We start from the raw sequence: 18,705 nt of genomic DNA, 5'->3' as shown, positions 1-18,705 counted from the left end.
GTCAGAGGTCAGAGGCTTTAGTCTTCAATCTGCTGCAGCTACGTTACCAGTTCAGGAGTCAAAGCAAGCAGGACTCTAAAGATTTTCTACAACGTTTCCATTTCCTCTGAACTCTTGATTTTTCTGTTCATCTCCCACTTTGACTGGTTATGATCTTCATGTGAGGTTTGCTGACCTGCGTCTCACACCAAGCTGTTTCTGTCTGGACTCATGATGAACATCGTTAATGTTTCTGATATCAGTTCTTGCCTGATGTGGGAGGCTCTTACCTTTCAGGAGGGCTCAGTAAATCTTGACCTTTATGTTCAAATTATTATGAACTAATCAGACATATTGTGAATAACATGAACTGAAATGTCCTGAATGAAACAAGCCTTCAAATCAATGGTTTCTTTATTGTAACAATAAAATGAATAATTTCCCATGCAACAATTACATTTCATTTTTAATCAAGCATTAGCAAAAATACAATAAAAATAACATCACATCTGACCTATAAAATAAATATGTAACATTCAGAACTTTGCAGTAAATATTTACTTTTTCTCACTAAGACAAGTTGGTGTTGCTTTTAATGAGCTAAATTTAAAATATTTTTAAAAATCTACATTAATTGACCAATAGTTGAGCAGCGGGAAGAAATGGAAATAATCTAATGCTGCAAATGCAGACTAATTTACATCTCTGCAAGAGACCAAAACACAAACATTCATAGCCTAAGCCAAGAATATTTAAAGTTGCCACATCCAGAATGCTGGAGATGTCAGTTTTTCTAAATATGATGGTACATCACAAACACCTTGGAATAAGCTTCAGTTCCCTCCAACAGCAGAATAAAACACATTTCCATTTTAAGTGGTTCTACTTCCAGCCTCTCTGTCTGAGGAAGTTCCTGAGAAGCTTTGGGTCGGTCGAGGTTCTCAGGAGAGTTACTCAGAAATCTAACAGGTCTTCCGGTTTCAGAAGGTAAAGGTAGGAAGATACTTCATCGGCACACTGTTCTATGACAAGTTGGAAAGCTAAATTATTGTATATAAATCCAGTAAACATCCAGAAGGAGCCCCATTCTGCAGGTTGTAAAACCTCCACAGGAACCGGTCTCACAGCCATCAGTTCTGATGCAGTCGGGCTTCAGGTCAGCAGCCGCTAGCTGGATCCGTTTTCTCTGGGATCGTGATCAGATGTGTTGGTAATGCAATGCAGGGATCGAATTGTACTAGGCTTCTGGATCCACAATGACCTGACCCAACATCCTTATCATTTGGCACCATGGCTTTCCCCAAAGCCTGGAGGTACACAAGATAATGTATCTAAAACCATTCCTGCCAAACACACGGCCTAACCGAAAGGAAATTATGATCAAACTAAACTTCAAGGACTTAAATATTGGACCTTATTCTCAGCCAGCGCCTGTTTCGCCACGTAGTGCTCCCTCTTTATCTTAATCTCCACCTCTTCTGGGATGTTAGAAACCGTCAGGTCAATCAGTCGGCCGATGAAGAAGACCACATGCTGAGGTACAAAGATGGTGAAACACACATCATCTTCTTTCACTCACCTCTGATGGCGCTCTCTCTCAACTAGAAGCTTCTCCAGTGAAGGTCCATGACACTAATAGAGCATTCAGACCGAACACGTTTCACACGTCAACAAGGCAGCCAACGCCTCAAATTGGACACTTTGAAGTCAAACCCTTGATACTGAGCATCAAAATCGCCCTAGAATCGCAACTGAGCAAAGTGTGGAAAGGGAGGAGCCTCTTGACTTTAAGTTGTTTTTCTCTTTCAGTCTCTTTGTACAAAGGCAAAGGAAATAGAGAGAGCGGCTTGGCTTTATTTTCTGAAAGCAGGAAAAACTGATCATCATGCCTCTCTGCGCTATGTCTGAGTTCACCAGATAATTCAGAGGCATTCTGAGTTTGGTGAGTTTCACCAGAGCTGCGTGCTGATGAGGGTTGCTTTTAGCACGTCTCAGCCCAGTTTGACAACTTGCTGATCTTCTTCTCCTGCCAGGACACCAACTCAAGTCTCTATGACGGGTTGACACGCTGCGGTCACCTGCAAAAGTTCCGATTTTCTAACTCTAGCGTTTGCTGCCAGACACACTTCAAAAGGTGCAGCACCAGGGTGTCCAAGACTTCGATGCCCCTAGACGCGCATCCACCATAGACCGAGGTTGTAAACCAGACGCCCCTGACGTTCAAGTTGTGTTTGGTCTGGATGCACTATTAGAAACTGTAAGAGACACTGACCTCAAAGATGACGACGAAGCTGAGTCGTATAGCAATGAGGTGAAAGTACTCCGGCAGATATTCACCGTTATCATCCCTGTAACCTCTATACCTGAACAAAACCAATGTTAAGGTGCAAAACTGCTGCCATTGGGAGGACAACAGTATTGGACAGGCGGACTGAGGACATTACTTGCAGGTGGTGTTGTGGCTGAGTGGGGCTGTTGCCAGGGTGAAGTTAACGAAGCCGCTCAGGGTGCTGTCTCTGGTGTAACGGTAGTACAGCCGAGGCACAAAGGACGAGGTGAAGGCAATGAGACAAGCCTGGAAACAAATTTAGGAAAAGTTTAATTTGTTTCTCTCACTCAGGAAAGCTGCTCCTGATCAGACTCACGTTGCTGATGACGGCTATGTGTGAGATGAACTGCAGGATGTGAAACCAGATGCCGATGTCCTGAGCTCGCTCCACAACCGGGCGGCGGTATTCTCTAACATACTTCTGAGCGTCCAAACGGATTTCCACCCAGTTGTTCATGAGAGCGAAGAGAGGAGCGAGAGGACACGCCGCCACAAAGATGGTGATGAAACCAAACTGAAGCACTGAGAAGAGCAGCACTAGATTTCAGAAACAACCCACAGTCATGGAGGATTCTTTTATTTTGGAGCAAACAGAGGCTTTGGTTACCCATCTCCAGATATTCACCGAAGAGTCCCTCACAGACCAGCAGGTCGTAATCTGCCTCCCAAGGAGAAACGTCCTTCATCGTCTGAGTCCCCTCCCCTGCCATCTGTGGAGGACGGATTTTGTTTTTCTGCCACCACGCCTGAACCTTCCTGCCGAAACAAGAAGCCTTCTGCTTCATGCGTCTTGCAGTCTAGTCTGAAAGCTGTTGACAGACTCGTTTGGAACTTGATTTACATAAAGTCTCTGAAAAGTTATCAAATCGATGTTGTCAAATACATTTCTCCACTGCTGGAGTAAGTGTGGCTTGAAAATTGTCCATTCTTGGAGATGAAATAGTCTTAGAAGCTGAAGCATTGAAACACTGGCTTGATGCGCAAATATGAAATATTTCTGAGTAACTAGCTTGTATTTTACATTGACCAGAAGTATAAATGGCATGGAGTCATGAGTGAATGAGCAAATACATTGTATTGACACTGGAATAAGCTATAATTATTATACCCTCTTTTTTATCTGTTTTATACGGTCCTATTTAATTCTTCACATAACATGGCTCCTGGCTCACTCGCCAAATTTAAAGCTGGCTTGGGTGAGCAAATCTCACTTGTCCTTTTTTAAGTAACTTGCTTGAAATGTATATTGACCAGCACTAGCAACAGCATGGAGTCATGACCTGGACCAACACCGGCGTATTATAACTGGTATTTATTATTATTATCAATAAAAATGATCATTTAAAAATAATTTAATATTTTTATATAGCAACAAAACATATTATGATGCAACAGAATCATCAATGCCATTTCAGAAACTCAAAGCAGTACAATTTATAAATCCAGACCTGAAATGCGAGTGGACATGCGCGCCATGCTAAATAAGCTAAACCTGGATCTAAGTTTTTGGGATCTGAAAGGATTCTGAATAGCAGTTTAAATTCTCCTGCCAGCCGTGAACAGCAGAGGAATGATTAGATTTTGGTGATGGTGTGGTGTCTGTGTGTGTCGTTTACGGGGAGATGAATTCATGGACGTTGTTGATCATCTGTTTTCCCACCATGATGACCAGCAGCTCCTGAGCCAGGTCAATAAGACACCCGCCGGCTCCACACTGGAACCAAAACCCAGAGACAAGAACATCATCTTCTTCATTCATATTATCTGCCTGTGGCAAAAATCAACCCGTTGGAACTTTTTGCTGAGGTCAATACAATATTTACAGCAGCTTCTGTCCTCTAACATATTTAAACATAACAAACTGGTAGATGCTAGGTCCACATCAGCAGGTCCAAAATGTCCAGGAGGCAACCCAGACATCACTTACTGCAGCAACACTCTCAGGCTCAGTCTGAGAATCTCCACTGAACGCTACGGCTCAGGTTGGTGCACTTCGGTTCGCTAGTTTGTCTGTTTCCTGTGACCCATACTGCAAAAATCCTGAGCCCGTTTCTGTTGTAGGTCCTAAGGACAATGGTACGGTCCAGTTAGGGAGGATCTACTGGTGTCACACAACACCATCTATTAATTGGGGGTGGAAAAATGTCACTGCTTGCGACAAACATCACATCCATCATCCCACTAATATGATGCAACGGTAGGTGCTTGGGTTTAACCCCGCATGCCCAGTAAGAGTCCAACTGGTGGTTGAAATACTTTCCTAAACACGTCAGACTATAAAATACCAAACCGCACTGGTTTGCTATTTTGGAAATAAGGCATAAGCATTCATAGGCCCTTCAGAAAGTTCTGGATCAGTCCGAGAGTCTTAACCCAGTAGGATGTGCCTGGAAAGCCTCCAAATGAAGCCCTCCACAGGAAGTCTCCTAATCTCATCCATGCGTGGATCAGAACTTGGATCAGAACTTCGTCCTTCGCCCTGGTTCATGCCTGTGAAGATGTTATGATCCATCTAGCCTGCCATCCCTGAAGAGCCTCAGGATGTTAGAGGTTGAGGTAGATTCATCCCCTAACATGACATTTGCAGGCAACCTCTTGAAAAATTATTTTCTCATTAAGGAAATATTTGTCTTTCTTTCAAACATTAACAATGACAAACTCACCTCTTCATTACGAAGTCCAAACAGAGTGTTGTACATTCCAGGGTAACCAACGAACCTGAAGAGACACCAACAAACAAGATCGTTAGGACAAACACAGGCCAAGTCTGGAGAAAATCAAACAACTTTAGGATTAGAAGCAGAACCACTTGATAAAAATGTTACACTGAAGAAGCTTAGAGGCCTGTCGCGATTTGCTGGAGCAGCTCTCACCTGCCTTTGAAGAAGGCGATGTAGACTGGAGTTGAGTAGAAGTTCACAAACTGGAATATGAAAACTTTGAGGATGAACATGTCTTCATATTTGGTTTGAGTGCGATGCATCTCTGAATGGCAACAAACACACAGGCATGAAGATTGTGAAGACTAAAAGTTTCCATCATTTAAACACCAGATACAGAGTCACAGCTGTGACATATTGGCTGATCAACCATATGATATCGCCTGACATCATCTGAGGCTCTGGTCTTACAGAATCTTGTCATGGAATGCAAGTTCAGAGAATCTCTTATGGTCATCTGGGATTCATTGATCCATAGCTACATACATATTATTTCATCCCTACTGACCACCAGAGGGCGTTGCTGAAAACCCTGGTGACTAATACCAGCGATGTCACAAGGAGTCCAGAGCACAAACCTCACTGAGAAGGCTCAGAAGAACCTGTTCTTGCAGAAGAACCTGGCCCAGAAGATGAGGGGTGGCACCATAACCATCCTCCTGACGTAGGCTGAAATCCTGTCAATCTCAGTGGCTGGTTCCGGTGAGAATGAGATAACACTTTAGGCACAAATGCAGTGTTTGGCCACATGGTAACATCATAGCCAACAAAACCCCGTCTGAGACATGAAGGGCTGACAGAAAGAGCAAGTAGATCTCCACTTGAGGTCTACCTGCCTCTAATGGAGGGTAGGTAGAACAAGGGCAGATCCCAAACTGGTGCTTGTGGAACCGACTGTGGGTGCAACCAATGAGCACCAAGCAGAAACAGAGAAACCAGATTAGTTCCCCCCACCATACAGCCATCAACACCAGAATGATGACATTGCCACTACAAGCATTGAAGGAGAGGAGAGAGGGCTGCTTTTAAACACAGTGCATAAAAAACAACCAAAACTGGGAGAGGGAAACACTGCCATCAACAATTAAAGCAAAACACCAAAAAGAGAGAGGCTAACACTGCTAGCTCAATTCAAGACCAATTATGAGGTTGGCTAAAATGTGAGCTGTGAGCTGTGAGACGATCGATCAATCAATCAAATTTTATTTGTATAGCACATTTCAGCAGCAAGGCATTTCAAAGTGCTTTACATCATTACAAACACAGAAACACAATGAAACATGGAATCAATAATCAAAACACAACATTAAGTCAAGTTCCATCATTAAATTTGTAATTGATTACATTTCAAATACAATCCTAAACAGGTGGGTTTTTAGTTGAGATTTAAAGGAAGTCAGTGTTTCAGCTGTTTTACAGTTTTCTGGAAGTTTGTTCCAGATTTGTGGTGCATAGATGCTGAAAGCTGCTTCTCCTCGTTTGGTTCTGGTTCTGGGGATGCAGAGCAGAACCAGAACCAGAACCTGAGAGGTCTGGAAGGTTGATACAACAACAGCAGATCTTTAATGTATTGTGGTGCTAAGCCGTTCAGTGATTTATAAACTAACAACAGTATTTTAAAGTCTATTCTTTGAGCTACAGGGAGCCAGTGGAGGGACTTTAAAACTGGTGTTATGTGCTCTATCTTCCTGGTTTTAGTCAGAACGCCAGCAGCAGCATCTGGATCAGCTGCAGCTGTTTGATTGATTTGTTGGACAGACCTGTGAAGACGCTGTTGCAATAATCAATACGACTGAAGATGAAGGCATGGATGAGTTTCTCTAGATCTGGCTGAGACATTAGTCCTTTAATCCTGGAAATGTTCTTCAGGTGATAGAAGGCCGACTTTGTAACTGTCTTTATGTGGCTCTGGAGGTTCAGGTCAGAGTCCATCACTACTCCCAGGTTTCGGGCTGATCGCTGGTTTTTAGTTGTAATAACTGAAGCTGTGCATTGACTCTAGATCAGGGGTGGGCACTCCTGGTCCTCGAGGGCCGGTGTCCTGCAACTCTTAGATGTCTCCCTGGTCCAACACACCTGAATCCAACAGCTGAATCTCCTCCTAAGTGCAGTCAAGTTCTCCAGAGTCCTGTTAACGACCTCATTATTTGACTCAGGTGTGTTGAAGTAGAGATGCATCTAAAAGTTGCAGGACACCGGCCCTCGAGGACCAGGAGTGCCCACCCCTGCTCTAGATCTATAACTAGATCTATGACTCTAGATCTATAACTCTAGATTGTTCCTCTTTAGGTCCAAAAATAATAACTTCAGTTTTGTTTCTGTTCAGCTGGAGAAAGTTTTGGCACATCCACACATTTATCTGTTCTAAGCTTCTGTTCAGTGATTGGATGGGGTCAAAGGTCACCTGGTGACATCGTAATGTAGAGCTGTGTGTCATCTGCATAGTTATGGTAGCTAATATTATTTCCTGTTATAACCTGAGCTAGTGGGAGCATATAAATATTTAATAAAAGGGGTCCTAGGATGGAACCTTGGGGTACCCCACATGTGACCTTTGACCTCTTTGATGAAAAGTTTTCAATTGAAACAAAGAAATCCCTGTTCTTTATGTAGGATTCAAACCAGTTTAGCACTGGACCGGAGAGTCCGACCCAACTCTCCAGTTGATTCAGTAATATGTCATGGTCAACACTGAGGTCCAACAGAACCAGCACTGTGGTTCTGCCACAGTCCGTATTTATATGGATGTCATTGAACACTTTGACTAGGCCAGTCTCTGTGCTGTGGTAACCATGGAAACCAGACTGGAAGGAGTCGAAGCGGTTGGTTATCATTAGGATGCTAGTTAATTGTTTACACAGATTTTTCAATAACTTTGCTGATGAATCAGAGGTCAGAGGTCAGAGGTCGGCCTGTAATTCTGCATTAGTGATTTGTCCAGATTGTTCTTTTTTATCACTGGTTTGATTACTGCTGTTTTCAAAGCCTGGGGGAAAACGCCTGATGAGAGCGATGAGTTACTATCTGGATCAGATCAATAATAGTAGCAGGACTTTCTTAAATAAATGTGAGGGTAAAACATCCAGACAGCAGGAACTGGAGCTTAGTTGACTTATAATTTCCTCTAAGGTTTTATAATTAAGTAGTTGAAATTGGGTCATTTTTCCTGTATTTGTTTTGTTTGGGCTCAGCATTGGTACTGACTTTATAGTGGATGTGCAGATTAATGCTCTGATTTTTTGAATTTTCTCTGAAAAGAAGCTGGAAAACTGGTTGCAGGCGGCAATACATTGGAATTTAGGCGTAACGTCACAGGAGGGTTTGTGATTCTGTCAACTGTTGCAAATAAAGCTGGAGCATTGTTAATGTTTTTGTTAGGCGCAAATGTTGTCACCACCAACAAAGACCAAAAGTACCTTGAACAAAGATCAAACCATCAAAGTTTGTAGGAGGGCGGTACATCACTATTCCAGCCAACAGGCAACTGGACGCCTCATGGCAGTGAAATGATCCAACATCCAAAAGGTTGATGCCACGCAAAACGAACCGCATATGAGAAGAGGAAGAGAGCCACAGATGATGTCAGGCTATATATCCCCTGATTGATCATTCTGTTATGTTACAGGTGTGACTCTGTTAGTATTACTACTGGAACGGCGAATGACTGAAGGGAACGTTCAGTGATTTCAGCAATGCCCTCTGGCGGTCAGTAGGGATGAAACAAAACCGATTGGTCAAACTCTACTAGACCCGAGAACAGAGACTCACCCCAGCGTGTGAGGACGCCGGCCAGCCAGGTGTAAATTCTGGACAATGTCAGGATAATGATCAGGTTCAGCACTGATGCTGAAATGCTGGCTATCGTCCCAGCCTGAAAGCAGAAACCAGTTCAAGCTCAGGATCAGAACATCAGGAATGCATGGTGTCCCTCAGGGCAGCGTACTCAGAAATCTGTACTGTCTGTACAGATTCTGAGAACACTCGAAGGAACGCCCCGACAGTTAGACTCACAGAGGAGCTGTCAGTTGTAGTTGACTTGTAGAGTACGACTCTGAGGATGGTACGGTACAAAATAATGGAAATGAGGAACATCGGGACCACAGAAATCTGCACACAGGAAACTCAAGTTCAACCTCTTATTCTAACTTCTGGTGGTATACGCTGAAGATCAGGAGAGTTACCATGACAATGATGACCATGCATCCAGTCACAGTTCTGTGGAAGCGTTTATTCTCAGGAAAGTAAGGTTCCTCGGCCCCAGTGATCGGGTTCCTCGTGGTCATCGGCGCCATGGCCGAGAACTCTGGACGCGGACGCTCCTGTTCGGGGAAGGAAAGGACTTACAGAAGCTTCTGGAAAGTGGAACCATTTTAGAGCGAGGCATCACGGCATCTAACCTCAATGTCCTCAAAGTCAGAGCAGCCCCAGCGGTGGGAAAGAGTTGAAGAAGTTCTCCTCCAGTACTCCAGGAAGGTGACGGCCCACAAAGACATGAAGAGACTGAGAAACACTGTGCCCCAGTTGTCAAACAGGAGACCCGCCTGCAGACACGAAGGACATGCTGAGTGCATTCAGAGGCAGAGCTGTGCCTCTTATTTATTACTTGTTATAACCTGAGCTAGCAGGAGCATACAGATATGAACGATACAGGAAAGAGGCATCATCAGTCATTGGAAACAAGATCTAACTGCTGTAGGTAGTTGAAATTGCCTCGTTAGGTGGCTTACAGCTCGATTCTTCCAGAATACTAACTACAAGACAACGCAGGGCACGTTAGGCCAAAATGTCCTATTTATACTAATATGTTGAATTTCTAATAGCAAAGACCAATAGAAAATATGTGTAAAAAACATTTAATCCATTAATAAGATCCAAGTCAACTGACCTAAAGCAAATTGTTGAAAGACATTAAAAGCACCGTTGAGAAATCAAACCACTTAGATTAGACAACCTCTGTATCTGAGGATGCTTCGGTTAGGTTAGGCTGGTTTAGGCAGAGCCCAGCTGTGGTAGGAAACAATGAATGAACTGATTCACAGGTACCTTATAGGTGATGCAGATGCTGGAATAGTTCCAAGTGGAGCAGATGTTACAGAGAGGACACATGATGAAAGAGTTTCCGCTTTCACACACCTCCTTCCTGCAGGTGCAAAACACATCTTCTGTAGAAACTATCCAGGCTTTTATTTGGGTGGTGAATCATTTTCACCACAGACAAGTCAAGCAGCACAGAAATTGGGATTGTTACAAAAGCATAAAGCCAAAACAATAAAGGTAGAATGTGTTCTTACGCTGGGACGTCAGAGAACAAATCTACAAAACCCAACAGGAAGACCAGAGTCCCAATCAGAGAAGCAGGCAGCAGCCAGGCAGTGTAGAAACCTGCAGACACCCACTGACTCAACACTGAGTAGGATTACAGTCATGTACTCTGGGTTAAATCTGCCTTCTGAGGAGAAAACACACTAAAATCTTTTAACGTGCCACACCAGGGACTCCAGTACTCGGCCATGGGAACTCCTCATCCTACAGAAAGCTGTTGAAGTCCAGGGAAAATCTTAAAGACCCCTCATATCCTCCAGTCAGACTGGTGAAGGGTTTATTTAGACCACTTTAAAGGATTAAGGCAAAAACTGGATCACAGCATGGAAAACGGGGGAAGACTATCGCCTCGTTTCCACAGAGCAGTGCGGTCCGGATTGGTGTGGCCATTGCTCCGCTGGTTGGACCATATGAGTGCAACAACAAACTTGTTGCAAAGTGACGTTTTCTGTCTCACAATCAATGGACTGTGTTGTGTGGCACCATCCTAACCGCACCGTACCGTTGTCCTATGGACCTACAACTGAAGGGGACCCAGTAGGGCCGGTTGAATGGGCCGGTTTTACAATGGAAACAAACAGAATAGCGTACCGAACCGTAGCGCTCAGAGGAAACGAGGCATGTCTGGACTGGATCAGGACATTTCAATCACGACTGTAATTACCGATCCATGCAAAGTAGAGAGCTATCTTTTCCCCAAAATACTCCCTTATGTGGCCCAGAGGTTGGTAGCGTCTCCAGCAGGACCACTTGGACCAGTACCCATGCAGGATCTGCCTCAGTACTAAAGACTTTAGGGGCACTGGGTCGTCCGGCATCCTGTAGTCCCCCTGCAAACAGAGTTGACATTGTAAAGGTTCCTCTAAGCCATTTTAAACGTGCAGGAATGTCAGGTTCAGACCTCGTGCAGTGGGTACGCTGCCGTGAAGACTTCCTCACTGATCAGCCGGTCGATGCCCACCTCGCCCCGGTTCACAGAACCGTACGGAGTTCTGGCCAGGATCTCATACAGCTGCAGAGACACAGAGAAACGTTTTATGTTGAGTTTCTTCAGGACATCAAACTATTACGAATCAGAAAGATGAGGGACACCAAGACATGTCCCGGAGGAATTATTAATGTTCCATGAGAAACACAGCTTAACATATTTTGACTGGAAATAACTGTCACAAAATTCAGATTTTCTGACCCTGATAAATTATAGCTGGGTATGTACAGTACGTAAGTTCAAATTAATTTCTTTCCTCATAAGTTATATTTTTGGGGATACCCAGTTTTTGTCCGACAGAAACAACTTGTTTTTTTTTTTACATCAGATTATCAGGGATGCAGGGGTCGACACTCGTCTTGAACTCATTTTCTTCTTGTCCTCATCTCAGAAGAAGAAGAATTAGATGCTGTACGGTGCCTGAACTCACCACTTGGTGTCTCTGGGTGGTCTTAAAGAACGTCTCCTTGTCACCACTTCCCAGGAACCTGCAGACAGAGGACAGGTGATGCTGCCTCAGAAACTAGTCTGGTCCCAGACTGAGGACAGAGACTGAAGATGGAGACACTGCGGACCTTTCCAGCTTGTTGGACTTGAACTGACAGGTGTAGTATTCCAGCGGTGGGTTGGGGACGTTCTGGGACAGTGGATTGGGGAGGGACAGTTTGGACAGGAAATGTTCGGACCAGTTAGTCATCGGATCGGTGACCACCTGCAGGAGGACGGAGGACACTGTCAGAGGACGTCCACTAGAGGCAGGACAGCTGCATGGGAGGGTTTTACCTCCAGCGGGACTTTGAGATTGATCTCCTCGGCGTAGTAGCAGAGGACCCTCCAAGGGGCGCTGAGGAGGATGAAGCGGATCCTCTTCTTCGCCCTGAAGATCTCTCTCTGTGGACAACAGGAAAGAAAGACCTTGAAGGGGACATGTTAGGACACAGAGCACCTGTCCAGCACAAAGGTGGAGGCGTCATGATGTCGGACGCCCTCCATCCCCTCATCACAGCCAATCAGAGGCAGCCGTTTCACTCACATGTCGCTCTGTTTGGGTTTGACTTCACTCTCAGGTGTGTTTGTTTTGCTCACCTGCTCCTGCAGCAGGCCTACTTGTCTCAGTCTGTTCAGAAACTGTTCCCTCCACTTCCTCTGGGTGGCGCTATTACCTGTGTCGTTCTCATTAGCACCCCGAAGCTCCTCCCACACCAGGACAAAATCTGACCAATCGGAAAACAGCACTCAAACGTTTACTCATGCAGATGGAAAAAGATATTCCTAATTCCTTCTTTATGAACAAGTTAATGTTTTACTAGCAACATAAAGCTGTAGAATTTCAACAGTGAGCTGATTTACAATATTTTAATCATTAATACTGAAATTAATCCCTCAGTTTTTTTCCAATAAAAAGATGTTAAATGATCAAAGTTTTCTAACATAAATATCTATAAACTGTAAGGACTTCAGTAAAATCCGTCTCACCAATTCGAATCTTTCCGTCTCTGAACACGTTCCTGTTTAGAATCGATGCTCGCTGGAAAACAACAAGAAATTTCCAATTTACCTGAAACACACAGTTTGCTCTAAACAAACCAGTATTCAATGAACAGAATGCATTCTGAGTCTCTGTGGCTGATGTGTGTCGGTTTCCTCATGAAAACTTTGACTTTCTGTGTTTTCTTGTTGGTTTTTGGTTCCCAGTCGTTTCCCCGTCAGGTTCAGGGTCTGTGGAGTTTATGTTCCTCCATCAATGATCAGTTTCCAGAGGCAAGTCATGAAGAGAAACAAAATCATTCGTGGGACTGTAAATCAGTCACTCCAAGAATTTATGATTTATTTTTTTATATACGTTTCCTTCTATCAAACTCTCAAATTTTGTGGCGCTACTTTAGAAATATTCATAAGAAATATTCCGATATTTCTGCTTATGTATGACGGTAAATGAGACTTTTTGTTACTCGCCATATTGATCAGACTTTCAACTTACTTATGGTTCAAAAGCAGATCTAACCAGGCAGATTTTCTAATCTCAATTTAAAGGAACTCAGTGTTTCAGCTGTTTTGCAGTTTTCTGGAAGTTTGTACCAGATTTGTGGTACACAGAAGCTGAATGCTGCTTCTCCATGTTTGTCTGGTACAAACACAAACAGGTGCAAGAGTTTCTCTAGATCTTGCTGGAACATCAGTCTTTTAACCCTGGAGATGTTCTTCAGGTGATAGAAGACCGACTTTTAACTGCCTTTATGTGGCTCTGAAGGTTCAGGTCAGAGTCCATCACCACACCCCGACTGTGTTATTTACTGGAGTTTATTGTGGCGTTCTATGTTGGAAAGAGTCTGGATATGATGTTTGTCTTAAGGACAACAAGATCAAGACATTTTGTTCAAGGATGTATTGACTGAAAATATGTATGTACAAGAAGAAAACCCGAAGAAAAAAATGGTGTCTTTTGACAAAACTCCAGAAGAAATGAGCTCCTGTTGTTCTGCTTAGAGACTGATTCCTGCTGCCCAACCAGCATTTTCCAGTTGAGCTAGTTGATAACATTATCAGGATGACGCATGCTGCTGATTGCTCCATTAATCCAGTGTTTCCCAAGCCTGGTCCACAAGGCCCACTGTCCTACATGTTTTAGAGGTCTCCCTGCTTTAATGTGCCTGATTCAACTGATTGCAGTTCAACAAATGCCTGTTAATCAATCATCAATTGAAATCAGCTGGACTGAAGCAGGGAAATATCTAAAACATGCAGGGCAGTGAGTCTGGAGGACCAGGGTTGGCAAACATTGCATTAATCAACATTTTTATGTGTAGAAATCCCATATGATTCATTTTCATCATGGTATTTTTTTTAATCAGCTCCTTCCTCTTAAACTCTGTTTCTTATGTCTTCGATACTTATGACAGACATGTCGCTGATGGAGAAAACAAAGATCTCATCTCCTCACACAGACTTCCTGTTTCCTGCTGCCGCCACGCTAAATCACAGCTCCTCATCAGTTAAAAAATAAAACAGAAGAAGAAAGTCTGTAGATGTTGTTGGTCTATGTCGTTGCTATGTGTCTTTGGTAGATGTCTATGGTCTTAGTGCTTTATGGATATGTCGATGTTGCATGTAGATGTTGCATATGTCTATGATGCATATGTCTATGTCATGTAAATGTTGTAGGTGATGCATATATGATGTATGTATATATGATGCATATGTGCATCACCTATATACGATATATATGCATATATGCAATGTTCCATCTACATGGAACATTGACATATCCATAAAGCACTAAGACCATAGACATCTACCAAAGACACATAGCAACGACATAGACCAACAACATCTACACATATGACTTCTGCTTATTTTTGACACAAATAGAACCCCATATTCCTCCAGTTTCAGGCTTTATTACAGTTATATATAACTATAACTAATATTAGTTAATAACTGAATACATAAAATCTTATGTAAGCATTAACTTTGTCTCCTCGTTAGTATAGTGGTGAGTATCCCCGCCTGTCACGCGGGAGACGGGGGTTCGATTCCCCGACGGGGAGTGAAGTTTGTTTCAGGTCCCTCTTGAAAATGAGATCTAGATCTCAACGGGGTTTACCTGATTAAATAAAGAAAAATTAAAAAAAAAAACTTGAGTAAAACTAGTTTAGTTTATATATTACAGGAAAATAGAACAGTTCAATTATTAAGGGCATACCTTTCATTAATTGCTGTAGTTTATTTATTTATGCACCTTTAAACAAAGAGGAGGCTTTTGTAATTACTAATATGTCTTCCTGGCACCTGCTGATATTGTTCAGGTTAATGGGCTCTTTGCACCTCAGCTTCCTCGTTCGGGGAAAAGCGGCTCAATCTTTTCCGATCTATTGAAAAAGTCTCTTTCCACTGGGTGTTTGCAGGGCTGGTCCAAGGTAACAATTAATGATGAACATCGATCCGAAGCCCCGACAATAAGCTGGAGAAAGGTTTTAAGATGTTCGCCTCTTAAAGGTTCACAGATATGAAGGTGAGTTTTACTTTAAACTTTGTGGCTAACATTAGCTTTAGCTTATGCTAGTAGGAAATATTCTGACATTTTTCTTGTAAAAATGTGCTATTTAAGTATCTAAACATTTTTCATCATTCATTAACGGACAATGTTTTTACCTTGTGTTCAAGTATATTACGTGGTTTATTGTCGTTAGTGTCAGAGACCAAGTAACGGGGATTTTACAGTTCAGGCTTTTTGCTTCTGAAGCCTGAGGAACAACAAGCCCATAGCTTAACAGTAGAGCAGCTCTGGTGTCGGAGTTCTAGTTCAGCTGACTGTTCAGGTTTAAAGTTGTTGCTTTTAGAAAAATATGGCCGTGTTCCTTAAAGTCTCCGTGTTATTTCGCTTTATTAGTTTTGCATGTTTCTTGTGAAGCAGGACGGTGTTTCCAGCAGTGTGTACAGGCGGATCAGTAGCTCGGCTGTCTGGCTCTGGTCTGCTCTCTGGTTCCCATAAACTCTTTCAGGCTGAATACAGAAGTGATTCCATGGAAATAACACAGGAGGCTCCTTTACCTTCTGCTTTAGGCTGAAGAAGTTGATCTGGAGTGAAGTGAAGGCTGTAAACTTTGCTGTGCAGCGTTAGCTTTAACTGGTAGCGACGAATATTTACAAGCCACTGTCTTCTTAATTTAGGTTCGCTTGGAAATCCATGAAAACTTAAAAGCCCATTATATTAGGAAGACAGCAATGTTCATAACTCAAAGCGGAAAAAAGAGAGCCGCATTTGCGCATGCGGTTGTGACGTCAGCGCGGCAGGTGCAAAGAGCCCATAGAGATACATATACATGTAAATCTAAATTATAGAACTGGCAACTTCAGTTTGGTTACCTGATGGACCTTTTAGTTACTTCAGCATTAAATACTTGGATTTTGACTGAACTAAAGAAGCTTTTTTTTTTGTTTTTAAATGATGCAGGTCCTCTCCACTATCGTATTTGTCCTCAAATATGCCTGTTTACCTTCGTCTTCTTAAGCCTCATCGTCATGCTAGATGGACTAGCAGGTCTAACGGAGCTAGCCAAAACACCTGAACCGTCTGGCATGGAGTCATTACATCGTCAGCCAACTTAACTGTACATTTATATTCACCTGAATTTTCCTTTCCTTCCTTTTAAGAGGCGGTGTATTCGTCCAACATTGAACAGAGGTTGGTTGTCCGCTTTCTGGCGCTCTGTTCATGTTTTCTAACTACATCCACTTAACCAGCAACGACCCCGGCAAGCTAACGGTGAGGAACGCCGCCGCCACTGTTGCCATTGCCAACCGGTCAGCAAGGAAAGTAGCTATTGGCTATTCTAAAATTCGATGAGTGACGTCATCGCATTACTTGCATATTTGGTCAAGTGTGATCAGGAAAATCTACCCCGTTAAAGTCTATTTAAAGAAATTCAGTTCTAACGTTGATGTGAACTGTTCCTTCTGTGTTGTTTGCCCAGAACCGGTCACTCATCGGTTCTGGTTGTCCCTCATTCTAAAATATTTTGGCAACATTTTTGTAACTTTGTTGATTCCAAAATTTCTGCAGGCTTTCAGTTATATTGGGAAAATGTCTTATTTGGATTTCAACAAAATGGAGGAATGAATGTAAAGAGTCTCCTTATCAATTTACTAATTATTAAGGCTAAATTTCACCTACATAAATGCACATTTTTGAAGAAAAAAACAAATTTTTTAGTTTTTTTGATCGAACTTAAACATTATTTATCAACAATTCAATCCTCCACTAATCAAAAAGCAGAATCAATAATACGGGCTTGGAATCAACTTGGAATTTTGGATTATCTTTTATGTTAATGCACTGTGACATCTGTGCTATTTCCTTTATACATATTTATATTGATTGTCGTTTTCTTATCTTCTTGCTTTATTTTATTCTCCCCCTGGTAAATTATTGTTATTATCTTCCTGAGATTTGTTCACAGTACAATTGTATTGTTGTTTATTATAATAAATAAAGTTAAAAAAAAAGTGTGATCAGGAAAAGTGATCAAAATTAGTCGAGACATTTGGAACTACAAAAGAACTTTATGAAATAATTTAATAATGTCAGTTAAATGCTACCCCCGGATGAGCGGAAGAAGATGGATGGATGTCTATCCGCGGCTCACAGAATAAGGAATCTGGTTGTTAAACAGATACAAGCAAACATGTCCATTTTTGCTTTTACGGTGCCATATATTATTCTGAGAGACTTTTTGTTGGCAGAGTCATATATATGAAAAAATAAGATGAAATTATTTAGTCTATCAAGGTGGAAATTTTCCTTCGACCCTAAAACAATAAAACATTCATAGAATCACAATATCAACAATTTGTGCATAGAGTTAAACAGTTAGCATGCTATTGCTAAATGCTATCATGTAGTTTGGTTAAGAATAATTATTGTACTGTTAATAAATGACTTCTAATCGATGTTCCTAGTGTCAGACACAATGACACAAAAACGCCTTCAGAAGGTTCAAACTGACATAAAAAGAGGATGGATGCTCTGCTAAAATATTCCTTGTTATCTTCCATGTTCTTTCAGCAAACAGTTGAGACAGAGTTGTTTTTGGTTTCTCTATAAAAATGCTTATAACTGCCTATTAAATTAGTCAAAGCATTTAACTATCCAGCTCCATGCTAAATAATTATCTTACTAGCTAAACATTTGGTTTGAAACTGTGGCATTTGTAAATAAACAACTTAGGAAAAATAGGACCTTGAAAAACACGCTATGTTTTACTCTTATGGCAGGCTAAATAACCTACATTATTGCTGGTAATTTTAGACAGTGTGACTTTACAAACAGCTTTACTCAGCAGTAATTTGATGGATTTCTTTGTAAAATCCTTAAAAACTGGTGGAACTAGTGGAACTTTCAGCCTAGATGGTCATTTACCGGGAACCGGAAACCAATGTTTCCCCAGCATGGCATTACACAAGCTAATGTAATCAGCAGTGAGAAAGACTTTGGGAAGATGACAAAAACTTTCAAAATCAAAGCAACATTTTGTGCAGATTGAAACACATTTCAAAAGACATGTTTCTTAAACTCTTTTGGCTTAAGCTCTTCAGTACTCAATGTCTCTGGTTTCTTTGGAGGCTGAGAAAAATCATAACTAGCAGTTATAGTTCATGAAACAATCAATATTTAATATTTTCATGCATAATTAGAAGTTGGCTTGGATTCAAACAACCAGCAGCAAAAGGCAATGTTTGGATGTTTTGTTATACAGTTAAAACTAACATTTATTAAAAAAAATAAACATCTGAAATCAGTTTTTAATTTTATTAAAGGGACACTTAAATGAAGCATTTTTACTTCACTTTGTTGATGTTGGAGGGTC

General features: G+C 41.9%; 1 protein-coding gene across 4 annotated transcripts; it reads right to left on the bottom strand.

Annotated features, from left to right (window-relative positions):
* Positions 1-514: 514 nt before the first annotated feature.
* On the bottom strand, positions 515-18,397 carry LOC102220551 (anoctamin-7-like). 4 transcript variants are annotated; one of them, XM_014472191.2, is made up of 23 exons: positions 16,466-18,397; positions 12,815-12,866; positions 12,425-12,552; positions 12,122-12,229; positions 11,914-12,050; positions 11,769-11,826; positions 11,252-11,362; positions 11,015-11,180; positions 10,320-10,410; positions 10,072-10,168; positions 9,426-9,569; positions 9,210-9,347; positions 9,040-9,135; positions 8,797-8,899; positions 5,182-5,293; positions 4,972-5,026; positions 3,925-4,022; positions 2,916-3,064; positions 2,625-2,830; positions 2,424-2,554; positions 2,252-2,342; positions 1,393-1,512; positions 515-1,286 (listed from the first exon to the last, which is right to left on the bottom strand). In XM_014472191.2, exons 1-23 carry the CDS (start codon positions 16,553-16,555, stop codon positions 1,137-1,139), a joined length of 2,631 nt encoding a protein of 876 aa, XP_014327677.1. In that variant the 5' UTR covers positions 16,556-18,397; the 3' UTR covers positions 515-1,136. The 4 variants fall into 4 exon arrangements, with proteins under 4 accessions (XP_014327677.1, XP_023207715.1, XP_023207716.1 ...); XM_023351947.1 differs by lacking the exons at positions 12,425-12,552; positions 12,815-12,866; positions 16,466-18,397 and having other exon boundaries at positions 2,625-2,845; positions 2,934-3,064; positions 12,122-12,328; XM_023351948.1 differs by lacking the exons at positions 12,425-12,552; positions 12,815-12,866; positions 16,466-18,397 and having other exon boundaries at positions 2,934-3,064; positions 12,122-12,328.
* Between the last annotated feature and the right edge of the window lie 308 nt (positions 18,398-18,705).

The sequence above is a fragment of the Xiphophorus maculatus genome, chromosome 18, assembly GCF_002775205.1.
Source record: "Xiphophorus maculatus strain JP 163 A chromosome 18, X_maculatus-5.0-male, whole genome shotgun sequence".
Taxonomy (NCBI): Eukaryota; Metazoa; Chordata; class Actinopteri; order Cyprinodontiformes; family Poeciliidae; genus Xiphophorus; species Xiphophorus maculatus.
The sequence above is the reverse complement of the archived record's forward strand: the minus strand, read 5'-3'. Positions and strand labels throughout refer to the sequence as shown.